At 40.4% G+C, this 14,005-nt stretch overlaps 1 protein-coding gene across 3 annotated transcripts in view; it reads right to left on the bottom strand.

Annotated features, from left to right (window-relative positions):
• Positions 1–7,006: 7,006 nt before the first annotated feature.
• LOC128694795 (anoctamin-4-like) overlaps positions 7,007–14,005 on the bottom strand; it is a 255,375-nt gene continuing 248,376 nt past the window's right edge. For all 3 annotated transcript variants that reach the window (XM_070094272.1, XM_070094271.1, XM_070094273.1), the window contains one exon: positions 7,007–7,905. In XM_070094272.1, coding sequence (XP_069950373.1) covers positions 7,723–7,905 — 183 coding nt within the window. In that variant the 3' untranslated portion in view covers positions 7,007–7,722. The remainder of the gene's footprint in view (positions 7,906–14,005) is intronic.

Consider the following 14,005-nt stretch of genomic DNA (forward strand, 5'->3'; position numbering starts at 1 on the left):
AGAATAAGAAATACAGGGAAGTTTCCCTTGGAGGCATAAATGAGAGACTGCCATAGCATATGGGAGGCCTTCTGCCTCTTTGAGACAACAGATTTCATGCTCATTTAAGTAAACTTGGCAATGGCGAGAGTAACATGGATGAGCCTCATGACAATTAAGGCAAGAGGGAGGTAGACTACACGACTTATTGGTATGGTTGTCAGCACCACAGACTTGAGCATTTGACGACTGACCTGCAATATTTTGCTGGATGACCAAAATGCCATCACTTTCTACAGTCTACACTATTGCGATGTAGGGATCACCTTTTGTACTTGTAAATGGTATCCTGCTATATATACAGAGGACGGAAGCTCACAGCAGTCAAAAGTTAAGCGAGCTACATTGCAAGGGTATCATCTCCACCTGCAAGCAGGGAGGACATAAGTCTCTACTTTGAAGATTGGGAGGGCTTGGAGTTCTACCTGTTCCAGAATGTCATTGCCACATGTCTGGAAATTCTGTTGGACAATGGTATGGAGTAGAATGACAATACCATTACAAGAATTGAAGGAATGATGTTTTTCAATAGTTACAGGAAAAGTATCGATAGGTGTAAGGAGAGAAAGATCGTGAGCTTGGGTAGCATTCTGGACAGAGATGATGCATGTACCACTCTTGAGAGCATGAAAGGATATATCTCTACCAACATGGCATGGGAGCGCCTTGCCAATACTATGGTCAGAAAGATAGGTAGTAGAGGAAGTCGGTCACAGAGTAAAAAACTTAGTCCATTATATATTTTGAAACAACGTGTAAAGGAAGTGCATGACATGCTGGTCTTTTCTGAGTAGAATGAGAAGGAAGTGAAAAAGTATCATCAGGTAATGGTCTTGGGTGTTTAAGTGTGGGACTGGAGTTGGTCCGATGTGGGACGGGTGGGCGATCCAAAAATTGCCGCACTGTAGAGGGAGAAGCCGGAAGCATAGTCAAAGAAGAGCAGAAGTCAGACGTATTGAAGGAGTCAGTTGAAACCCCAGTACCTGGAGCAGGTGTCGAAACGGCACCAGCAGGAGGTACAGGGGCATTAGAAATGTCTGAAGAGTAGTCAAATAACGAGACAGGGTCAAAACAGAGCGCAGTATCAGGAAGGGGCCTGGGAGGGAGCAGGTTCATGGATTGGGGGCTCCATGGTTAGGTCACTCCTTTCTTTTTGTCATTTAGAAAAAAAAGAATTTAAGAAAATATAAAAAAAAGAAAAGAAAAAGGGGGGGGGAATGTGGGAGAATAGCTCTTAGGAGGAATGAAAGGGCTGTAAATCTCCCTCCATGCCCAAGAGGACCTCAGCACCGCAAGTAGTGCAGATGAGGCATGGAACTCGTGCCATACCCTACCCTTTATGCCGATAAATCAGCAATCCAGGATAGCAACCTCACATCTGCCAAGCCATCTCAGTGGACAAAAGAGAAGGCGGCCGGACACCCGCCACAAAGCATACCTCCTTTGGCCACCACCCCACAGAATCCAAAATGTAGCCTGAAGAGATACACACGTCACCTGAAAGACACCCAAAGCCACCTCCTGGGAGACCGGGGAGGGATTGGGACATCCCCAGGTGATCCAGATTCCACGGCAAACTACACCACTGCCAAGGACCTCAATGGAATGGAATGGGCCCCGGTACACTTCCCCCTACCTAGGAACTAGAGTGCCTGTGGGAAGAATCCCAAAGGCTGAAAATAGGAAGGGAATAGGGAAGGGAGGAGGAGGAAAGGGAAAAGGGAGGATGGGATAGGGAAGGGGGGATTGGGGGGTAATTAGGTTTAGTCTGAAGGAGGAGACCAAAAGGTCTTAATTCCTCAGATCAAGAGCCTCTTCACTGCACCAAGGAGCCCCCCCCTTGAAGAGGGGAGATGTGACTAATGAACAGAGAAAATGTTATTTCAGTGCTAGTAATGTTTGTAGTGTTAATTCTGGATCCTATTTTGGAATTGGCCTTACTTGAATTGTGTATGTAATTGGCCAAATTACCAATTTCTGATCACTTTATTGGGTAGTTGAAATTGGTAAATGGGCAATTTCTTGTACTGAATTGATAGAACAAATGGAGTTCTAGTGAAATAGCTATGAGTTTGGTCAACTGGAACAATGGAATTGGCCAAAAATAGGGCTCAAAGTGGGCTATATCGCTGTGTAAATATCACCGAGACCGCTAACTTCGTGAGAGCTTAATTCCATAAGTGTTCCATCAAATTTCATACTTTTGGTGTCATTACCATCGGGAAAAGATTTTCTATTATTTCATTTTTTTTTTTTTTTGATAATTCTTCGACACTGAGAGCAAGTTTGTGAGTTGGGGTCTCGACAGTGAAAGGGTTAATGTTCTTGCTTCCAGTCCTGCAAGATGTGTGCACTAGTAGTCACTGACGTGTGGTTGGTTTGTAGGAATCTAAAGTCTGGAGCTGGGATGCATTTCATGGCAAATTTTGAAATCACATCAGGAATCCATTTCACTTTAAAATTGTAGAAATTTGGTTTTGTTTCAGGTTCAGTTGTTTTTCTTTTGTGTCGTTTGTGTATAATTTGTCCCAGTTTATCTTATGCTGGTGATTTTTGAAATGTTGAAACAATGCAGAGCTCATCTACCAATATAACACTGACCTAAATTTAGTGTTCCAAAATCCTAGTTGTTTGCTAATGTCTTGTCTTGCCTATGTAGACAAGGATACAGGCAAACAATCTGGTATACCCCCCTTTTTTTTTTTTTTTTAACAAATGTCTGTTTTATTGGAGTAAGAAAAATTATATTGATTAAATGTTTTTTTGTATGCCTCTGTGGAAGGGGATGATTAATTTATATTTGGCATTTTCTTTTGGAAGTCGATGGAGTTGCTTTATAATAGTTTTGGGTGGCTTTGTGTAAACCTTCTGATATGTAGTAGTCAGGGTATCCCAATTTTCTGAATTGTTATTCTTGAGTTGAAATTTCTTGCTCTGTAGGTTTGGGCTGCAGATCCTTACAGCTCTTAGGAAGAGACTAGACACCATACCTTTCTTAAATGATTGCTGAAAAAAATGTGCACAATATATATGTTTGTTTCGGCTTTCTGTAAACAGTGAAATCAATCCATTGATCACTTTTTTATGACTAATACTTCCAAAAGGGTAAATTGTTGTTGACTTCCCACTCTAAAGTTAATGAAAGGCCTCAGCTAGTACCCACTGATGATGTACAGACATTCCTATCCAAGGTGTTAGTGCCACATCAAAACAAATTTCACTTACCACTAAGTAAAATTAGTGCACTCACAAAATTTTGCATTTCCACCAATGTCTTTTCTGTCAATGGTGAATTCTTCAGGAGAGTAATGACTAACCATGGGGAGGCCACTTTTCCCAGTACAATTTAATCTTTATATATTTTTTTTCAACCAGATTACTCAGAGACATCAAACTCATTGGGATGAAGTCATACAGATATGTGGAGGACATTTTCATTTTCTGGGACAATGACTAGAAAGACGTCTCATCCTTTTCCAATAACTTAAACAAATTAAGCTCTTTCCTTTAACCCTTTAAGGGTCCAGAGGCCAAATTTCAAAGTGTGCACCAGGGTCCAAGAATTTAAAAAAAAAAATTTTTTTATTTTTCTTATGAAATTGTAGAGAATCTTTTTCTGAAGGTAATAAAACAAAAAGTACGATATTTGGAGGAAAATTGACGAAATTACGCTCTCGCAAATTTTGATGCGTCAGCGATATTTATACGTTGGTGATTTTGCCGACGTTGACTCCCATTTTAGGCCAGTTACATTTTTCCAGTTGACCAGATTCTTAGCTATTTCACTAGTATTCCTTCTATTTTATCAAGTGAGCACAAGAAATCGCCTAGTCAACTGTTTCAACTACAAAATAAAGTGATCGAAAATAGGTAATTTGGCCAACTTAACACAAAGTTCAAAATATTCCAATTTCAAAATAGGGTCCAGAATAAACAATGCAGGCATTCCTGGCACTAAACTAACATTTCCTGTGTTCATTAGTTATGTTTTCAGGCTCTACAAATGAATTTCATTTTGATTATTTATTCACGTAATGAATTTTTATTCAAACCAAAAAATAGAAGATTTACTGTTATGCAATATTGTAATAACTGTATAAATATCATCACCACATTCGTGAATGTATATCAGACCCACCAGCTGGCATGTATTAGACGTGTGAGGTTGTTTGTTTACTCTTGAACATCGACAAACATTTAACATTTCCGCTACTTTGAGCTCAGTTTCAAGCCATTTCCAGTAGTAAAACCAATCAAAATCATCTCTACTTCTGTAATACATCTTCCATTCTATCAACTGAGACCAAGAAATTGCAAATACAACTATAAAAAACATACGAAAAAACACTGCAAAGTCGCTGTTTTAATCGAAAATCACGGTCTCAGTTTTTTTCTCTCATTATACACTGTGTGCTGCAGGATTTGTTTTATGTGGTGCACACATACCACATAGATGTATTCTCAACAAATTCCCTTAGATATACTAGTTGTTAAAGGTGATCAACAGACTGATTTCACACAGAAAGATGACACATACCAAATTATATTCATTCTCTCAGCAATCACTTCAAACAAGTTCAGAAAACCACAGCATTTAGTCTGTTCCTAAGAGTTTTATGGATTTTATAACCCAAGAGTATAAGAGCAAGAAATTTCAACTCTACAATAACAGCTCAGAAAGCTGGGATACCCTGACTACTTCATCCAGGAAAGTTAAACAAAGCAACTTCACCAACTCCCAAAGAAAACACAGAACAGAAATTAATCCTCACCTTCAAGTGGCACACAGAAGAAAAGGAAACATTTAACGAATATAATTTTTTTTCACTGCAATAAAATAAACAACTGTTTCCTAAAATTATAAGAAACCAGGAGGGATGCCAAATCCCTTGCCAAGACTGTGACCTTGTTTACATGGGGAAGACTGAGTTAACAACTTCCAACTATGATTGTGCATGGGTGGTGAATGTTGCAACAAGGAGAAGGCTGGAGGCAGTGTAGATGTCATGTCTGAGGGCAATATGTGATGTAAATGTAATGCAGAGAATCCATAGTTTGGAGATCAGGAGGAGGTGCGGGATTACCAAAACTATTATGCAGAGGGCTGAGATGGGATGGACATGTAGAGAGGATGGAATGAAATAGAATGACCTCAAGAGTGTATAAATCTGCAGTGGAGGGAAGGCAGGGTAGGGGTCGGCCAAGGAATGGTTGGAGGGAGGGGGTAAAGGAGGTTTTGTGTGTGAGGGGCTTGGACTTCCAACAAGCATGCATGAGCGTCTTAGATAGGAGCAAATGGAGACAAATGGCGTTTAGGACTTGATGTGCTTTTGGAGTGTAAGCAAGGTAACATGAAGGGATTCAGGGAAACCAGCAGGCCGGACTTGAGTCCTGGAGATGGGAAGTACAGTGCCGGCACTCTGAAGGAGGGGTGTTAATGTTGCAGCTTTATAACTGTAGTGTAAGCATGCCTCTGGCAAGACAGTAATGGAGTGAATGACAATGTAAGTTTTTTCTTTTTCGGGCACCCTTCCTTGGTAGGAAATGGCCGATGTGTTAAAAAAAAAAAGTCTGAGAAATACAGGCAGGAGAGCTTTTCTTTGTTCTAACACATCTAAAATCAACATAAAATTAATTAGGACAAAGCTGAAATATTACACAAGTGAAAAACAACTGAAGCAGCCCTAACTGAAACAACCATATTTCAAAATTCACCATGAAGATATATATCCTAACTCCAGATTTACAGTTCCCACAAACTGACCACATACTGGTGACTACTAGCTCACAGCTGTATCTTGTACAACTGGAAACAAGAATGAAGGTGCACTGCAATACACCCACTTGCTCCTGTTGAACAAGTCCTACCCTATCTGGCATCCAGCTCCCTTACAAGTTAAACTTAGGGTCCCCCCTTCCCCAACATACATGTAACCCTTAGACTCACTTAGTATACAAACCCATACTATTCACTTTCATGTGTCTATGAGGGTTTGCTCAATTCACTGACATATTTACTTATTTTATAAACAAATTTAGTGATTCAGTAGAATGCTGAGACTATCCCAGTCTGTCAATTTGCAGATGTTGAGCTCAGCAGTGCCACTATGCAACAGTGGGCAATTAGTAGTACCCTAACCTGGAAATGCTTCTCACTGGAGAGGTTAGTGCTAATTATTTCTGTGACTCTAGATACAGATTTTTATTGAATACCACCCCTTCCCACCAGAACTCTATAATAGATCTAGACCTTGTTCTTATTAAGGCATTTGTCAGTGACCTAAAAATTTGTAATAAACAAATATAACAATTTAGTGAAATGTGGAGACTCAACCCAGTGATTTGTCAATCCTCAGATCTTCAGCCCAATGCTTTACCATCGTATTATGGAGGGTAATAAGTAGCACTCAAGGTAGTAGGTTGGTAGACAGCAACCGCCCAGGGAGGTACTACCGTCCTGCCAAGTGAGTGTAAAACGAAAGCCTGTAATTGTTTTACATGATGGTAGGATTGCTGGTGTCCTTTTTTCTGTCTCATGAACATGCAAGATTTCAGGTACGTCTTGCTACTTCTACTTACACTTAGGTCACACTACACATACATGTACAAGCACATATATACACACCCCTCTGGGTTTTCTTCTATTTTCTTTCTAGTTCTTATTCTTGTTTATTTCCTCTTATCTCCATGGGGAAGTGGAACAGAATTCTTCCTCCGTAAGCCATGCGTGTTGTAAGAGGCAACTAAAATGCCGGGAGCAAGGGGCTAGTAACCTCTTCTCCTGTATATATTACTAAATGTAAAAGGAGAAACTTTCGTTTTTCCTTTTGGGCCACCCCGCCTCGGTGGGATACGGCCGGTGTGTTGAAAGAAGAAAGAATAAGTAGCACCCTGACTAGTGAAAAATATTTCCTGGTTGGGGTACTGACCACCCTCTATCACAGTGGTAGAACACTGGGCTAGAGAATTAAGGATTTATGGACCATGGGATAGGGTCTCAGCACTCCACTGAATGGCTACTTGCGTTTATTATGGATTTTCAGGTTATTGACATGTGCCTTAGAAGGGACAAGATTGCATGGGGCAGTACTCCTTAAAACTATGTCCTGATCCACAGCAGTAATGGACACTAACCTCTCTAATGAGAACCATTTCCTGGTTGGGGTATTTATCTTTGCAGTACAGTGGTAAAGTGCTGGGCTGGAGATCTAAGGAGTGAATGACCATGGGACTGGGTCTTAGCATTTCATTAAAAATATTTATTTTTCTTAACTCAACAGCCGTCTCCTACCATGACAAGGTAACCTAAAGAAGATAAATTCACCATCATTCATTGTCCTTCCAGAAGTTTCCTGATATCACAATTAATTACCCTTTGTTAATCATTTCGTTCTTGGGGGAACCCTTAATCAAGTCTAATATTGCATCTGGGGAAATGGGTGACAATCATGTTAAATCCAAGGAATGGGATTCTAGGTCTAATTCCTTGGATCAAAAGCCACCAGCATCTAGACACTTCCCTTGAGGTGACACACTCACAACTGTATCCTGCTTTTTAAGACACTTTGCTTATTCCATAATTACTGTTTTGGCAATTCATTATAATAATTATGTGACAAAGTTAAAATTTTAAAATATACACAGTATGCTGTAAAATATAGTTTTTTTTTATACTGCATTTTCTTAAGATCTATGATTTCTTAAGAAGGAAGGAGAAGGAGTGTTGGCTCTTGAGCTGTTATGAGGTGAGAGTCCTTCTCCCAAATCTACGTTGAGGTGCTCATCACTTGGTATCGAGATCTGGTGGACTCTTCTTTCGTTGCGTATTCGGCTTTTCTCTTTTTCAAACAGAGTTTCTTTTTCAACCTATATTGATAAAAAAACAAAAGTTAGACATATGTTTGGTAAACGATAAATTATTTAGGCATACAACTTGCATAAGGTACTAAACCTGTAGGGACTGCCCACAGGATGGGTATGGGATGCATAATAAAGATATTAAACTAACTAAACCTGTACAGTTATAGCTAAGTTATTTAGGAATACAACTTGCATAAAGTACTAAACCAGTATAGTTCATTATTTTAATCATGGGGGAGCACTAAATCTGTAGGAGCCATATAAGGGAAAATGAAAGGTATTCAGGTTTGATTCAAGGAAGTGGAGGATAAGTCCAGTTCCTTGGATCCAGAACCCCCCCTCCCCTGGCATCAAGGCACTCCCTTGAGGGGTATGAACCATTAGTGCTGAGAAATATTTTTTGAACATGACAACATTTCACACCTGGGAGAGGCACTGAGGAATGACTGACACAGGAATATTTACCATATTTCATGGCATTGAAGCTGCTACTTTTTTTCCCCAGAACAAGTCTCTAAAATTTATCCATCATCTTGGAGGCCAAAGGTTACATAAGAAAGAAGGAACACTGCAGCAGGGCTTCTGGCCCATGCTAGGCAAGTACAAGTCACATCTGCATTGCTCAGAGGCCTCAATCTAAACAGTAATCTAAGTTCCTGTATATGACCCAGTACTGAACTGTGTAAGCTATTTTGTATAAAATAATGAATAAATAACAAAAATAATTGTAAAAATTTATTGGCATTTAACAACAATAGGCTAAACCAGGTGATGGAATCGGATGAATTATGGCAGTATCAGTAGGCTAAGTCTCCTGTTTACCATCAAACCACCCAGTAATAATATTTTTAATCACCTCAGACAATCCTAATATTAAGGGAACATTATCAGACATAAAAAAAGCAAAAATAAAATTGTAGTACAGTAGGGCCCCACTTATATGGGAGATTAGGTTCCAGGCTACTGCTGGAAAACAGAATGCCATTTTTTCCACTTATAAATTTTTTATAATTTTATAATTTATAATAATTTATAATTTGAGCACACTTACAGAGGTACAAAAAAAAATACAGATAAGAGCAGCATGCCAAAGCCACTTATACTATGCATAGCATTACGGGCTGGCTTAAAATTAACTTAAGATTAACTAAGCAATGATGAAATCAGTGAAAAACATTAATGTAAACTGATTACTATAAAGCACAAGTGAGTATTACAAAGACAGGTCATATGGTTGCATGCATTGTTGTAAATTCAGTAGAATGGAGTATTCTGTTAGGTAGTGAATTTAAAAAAAAATAAAGTTAGATTGGGTTTTAGGTTTAACATTTATGTGATTTAATTGTGAGAAACATTTAAGATATACAATTTATAAGGTTCAGTTATTCAGTATTTATTTGGTTTTGGGTGAGTAAGTGATCTTTGAGAAGAGACTTGAATTTATAAACAGGTAGTGTTTCTTTTATATTAACAGGTAATGAATTCCAGATTTTAGGGCATATGAATGCCAGATAACAAGTTTACACTAACATATATTAAGTTAGCAATAGAACTAGGCATTAAAAACAATAAAAAGTAAAATACACACACAGTACACCCATTACTTACCTTAAAATATTTGTAGTCTTAGTGTAGGGTGAGAGGTGAGTCATATTTATTTATAGGAAGTCAGGTGTAGGAAGTGTGGTAGCCAGCCAGGGCAGCCCACCCCACCACACCCACATGTAATGTAAACAAAAAGACGAATGCATCTGGTTTTGGTTCATACGTTTGTATTATACCATAATAAGAACACTACACTGTGTACAAGTTGTCTCCACGTTGATACAGTAGAATAAATAAAGAGGAACACTCCCATTCTCACGTAACACCATTTTTATACAAAATGACACTCTGAGTGACGGCATACAAAAGGAATAATTTCCTAGTTACCCCCAGTAATATTACAGTGTATATACACTTTCTCTGATGTTGGACTAGAGAAAACGTTATTCTTGTAGTCACTTCTACAAGTTGCCTGTCTACCATATCTCATATTTATATTAATTTATTCTACTGTGGGTGTATTTATCATGTTTATATGTTACATAGCATTTTTATTATATAATTTTGAAAAAAATATCAGAGATGGATTGATGGAAATGTCTATATTAATGTAATATATGACATTTAATGCGAGATTATTATTATTAACCCTTTCAGGGTTTTTGATGTACTAGTACATCTTACACACCAGGGTTATTGGGGTACCTGGAGTTTACCTGGAGAGAGTTCTGGGGGTCAACGCCCCCGCGGCCTGGTCTGTGACCAGGCCTCCTGGTGGATCAGAGCCTGATCAACCAGGCTGTTGCTGCTGGCTGCACGCAAACCAACGTACGAGCCACAGCCCGGCTGGTCAGGAACCGACTTTAGGTGCTTGTCCAGTGCCAGCTTGAAGACTGCCAGGGGTCTGTTGGTAATCCCCCTTATGTATGCTGGGAGGCAGTTGAACAGTCTCGGGCCCCTGACACTTATTGTATGGTCTCTTAACGTGCTAGTGACACCCCTGCTTTTCGTTGGGGGGATGTTGCATCGTCTGCCAAGTCTTTTGCTTTCGTAGTGAGTGATTTTCGTGTGCAAGTTCGGTACTAGTCCCTCTAGGATTTTCCAGGTGTATATAATCATGTATCTCTCCCGCCTGCATTCCAGGGAATACAGGTTTAGGAACCTCAAGCGCTCCCAGTAATTGAGGTGTTTTATCTCCGTTATGCGCGCCGTGAAGGTTCTCTGTACATTTTCTAGGTCAGCAATTTCACCTGCCTTGAAAGGTGCTGTTAGTGTGCAGCAATATTCCAGCCTAGATAGAACAAGTGACCTGAAGAGTGTCATCATGGGCTTGGCCTCCCTAGTTTTGAAGGTTCTCATTATCCATCCTGTCATTTTTCTAGCAGATGCGATTGATACAATGTTATGGTCCTTGAAGGTGAGATCCTCCGACATGATCACTCCCAGGTCTTTGACGTTGGTGTTTCGCTCTATTTTGTGGCCAGAATTTGTTTTGTACTCTGATGAAGATTTAATTTCCTCGTGTTTACCATATCTGAGTAATTGAAATTTCTCATCGTTGAACTTCATATTGTTTTCTGCAGCCCACTGAAAGATTCGGTTGATGTCCGCCTGGAGCCTTGCAGTGTCTGCAATGGAAGACACTGTCATGCAGATTCGGGTGTCATCTGCAAAGGAAGACACGGTGCTGTGGCTGACATCCTTGTCTATGTCGGATATGAGGATGAGGAACAAGATGGGAGCGAGTACTGTGCCTTGTGGAACAGAGCTTTTCACCGTAGCTGCCTCGGACTTTACTCTGTTGACGACTACTCTCTGTGTTCTGTTAGTGAGGAAATTATAGATCCATCGACCGACTTTTCCTGTTATTCCTTTAGCACGCATTTTGTGCGCTATTACGCCATGGTCACACTTGTCGAAGGCTTTTGCAAAGTCTGTATATATTACATCTGCATTCTTTTTATCTTCTAGTGCATTTAGGACCTTGTCATAGTGATCCAATAGTTGAGACAGACAGGAGCGACCTGTTCTAAACCCATGTTGCCCTGGGTTGTGTAACTGATGGGTTTCTAGATGGGTGGTGATCTTGCTTCTTAGGACCCTTTCAAAGATTTTTATGATATGGGATGTTAGTGCTATCGGTCTGTAGTTCTTTGCTGTTGCTTTACTGCCCCCTTTGTGGAGTGGGGCTATGTCTGTTGTTTTTAGTAACTGTGGGACGACCCCGTGTCCATGCTCCCTCTCCATAGGATGGAAAAGGCTCGTGATAGGGGCTTCTTGCAGTTCTTGATGAACACGGAGTTCCATGAGTCTGGCCCTGGGGCAGAGTGCATGGGCATGTCATTTATCGCCTGTTCGAAGTCATTTGGCGTCAGGATAACATCGGATAGGCTTGTGTTAATCAAATTTTGTGGCTCTCTCATAAAAAATTTATTTTGATCTTCGACTCTCAGTCTGGTTAGCGGCTTGCTAAAAACTGAGTCATATTGGGACTTGAGTAGCTCACTCATTTCCTTGCTGTCATCTGTGTAGGACCCATCTTGTTTAAGTAGGGGCCCAATACTGGACGTTGTTCTCGACTTTGATTTGGCATAGGAGAAGAAATACTTTGGGTTTCTTTCGATTTCATTTATGGCTTTTAGTTCTTCCCGCGATTCCTGACTCCTATAAGATTCCTTTAGCTTGAGTTCGATGCTTGCTATTTCTCTGACCAGTGTCTCCCTACGCATTTCAGATATATTGACCTCTTTTAGCCGCTCTGTTATTCTTTTCCGTCGCCTGTAAAGGGAGCGCCTGTCTCTTTCTATTTTACATCTACTCCTCCTTTTTCTTAGAGGAATAAGCCTTGTGCATACATCGAGTGCCACCAAGTTAATCTGTTCTAGGCATAAGTTGGGGTCTGTGTTGCTTAGTATATCTTCCCAGCTTATATCGGTTAGGACTTGGTTTACTTGGTCCCACTTTATGTTTTTGTTATTGAAGTTGAATTTGGTGAATGCTCCCTCGTGACTAGTCTCATTATGTCGGTCTGGGGCTCCGCGCATACATGACTGAACCTCAATTATGTTGTGATCTGAGTATATTGTTTTTGATATGGTGACATTTCTTATCAGATCATCATTGTTAGTGAAGATGAGGTCTAGTGTATTCTCCAGTCTAGTAGGCTCTATTATTTGCTGGTTTAAATTGAATTTTGTGCAGAGATTTAAAAGCTCGCGTGAGTGTGAGTTTTCATCAGAGCTGCCTCCTGGTGTTATTACTGCAACAATATTATTTGCTATATTCCTCCATTTTAGGTGCCTTAAGTTGAAATCCCCCAGGAGCAAGATGTTGGGTGCAGGAGCTGGAAGATTTTCCAGACAGTGGTCAATTTTTAACAGCTGTTCCTGGAATTGCTGGGATGTTGCATCCGGAGGCTTGTAGACTACCACAATGACTAGGTTTTGGTTCTCGACCTTTACTGCTAAAACTTCCACTACATCATTTGAGGCATTTAGCAGTTCTGTGCAAACAAGTGACTCTGCAATGTACAGGCCAACCCCCCCCCCCCCCTTTTGCCTGTTCACTCTGTCACATCTGTATAGGTTGTAACCTGGGATCCATATTTCGTTGTCCAAGTGATCCTTTATGTGGGTCTCAGTGAAAGCCACGAACATTGCCTTTGCCTCTGCAAGCAGTCCACGGATGAAAGGTATTTTGTTGTTTGTTGCTGGCTTTAGACCCTGTATATTTGCAACAATACCACCAGTCATCGGACTGGTGGTATTGTTGGTACTGGGGGGGGGATTTTTTTTCCGGCATTAGTATCTGTATCTGTTGGTTTGGAGTGGAGGCCATCGACTGTGGTTCCACTCCAGGAATGACTGGATTTGGTGTACGATTTCTGCCATTTCCTGCCAGTTTTTTTTCCTTCCTGGCACTAAAAAACCTCTCCCTCTTGAGTGGCTGTGGCTACCCAGGTTTTCCCATGGCCTGGATGTTTTGTATCTTTTTGTCCCCTTTAGATGTTATGCCTGGCAATTTAAGTTATAGCACAGTCTTTCCTGTACTGAAGAGGTACACAGTTCAGCGTGAAAAAGCTTACAGGAAGGGAGTTTGCATTTTCCTGTTGTCTTATGGGCATGGCATTTTCTAGGGTGGTCATAGTTGCACGTCCCATCTGTTTTTCCAGATTTCCCATGCCAGCAGATACCGAGTGCATAGTATGTGCACAGGCTTGGTTTCCGTTTGCCTTGGGTTTCTGTGACTGTATTCCCTGTTGGTGCATGTTTCCCTGTCTTACTTCTATCCTCCCTAGCACCAACAATGGAGCTCCCACCAGTTGTTTTTGGTAATATATCCTCACTATTGCTAGTGGAGTCCTCTTGTTTTCTATTTCCTGCGGTATTTCTAGTTTGCAATATTGGTTTTATCTTATCTTTGACTACACTTGTTTCCCTACTATGGCTCCTGTCCCCTATGAGGTCATTTATATGTATTCTTTCCTGCGTATAATTCCCGACTACCTGGACAAAATCTCCAGCTTCACCATTACTGTCTCCCAGGACAGCATCTCCAGCTT

Source organism: Cherax quadricarinatus, chromosome 45 (genome assembly GCF_038502225.1).
Source record: "Cherax quadricarinatus isolate ZL_2023a chromosome 45, ASM3850222v1, whole genome shotgun sequence".
Classification (NCBI taxonomy): domain Eukaryota; kingdom Metazoa; phylum Arthropoda; class Malacostraca; order Decapoda; family Parastacidae; genus Cherax; species Cherax quadricarinatus.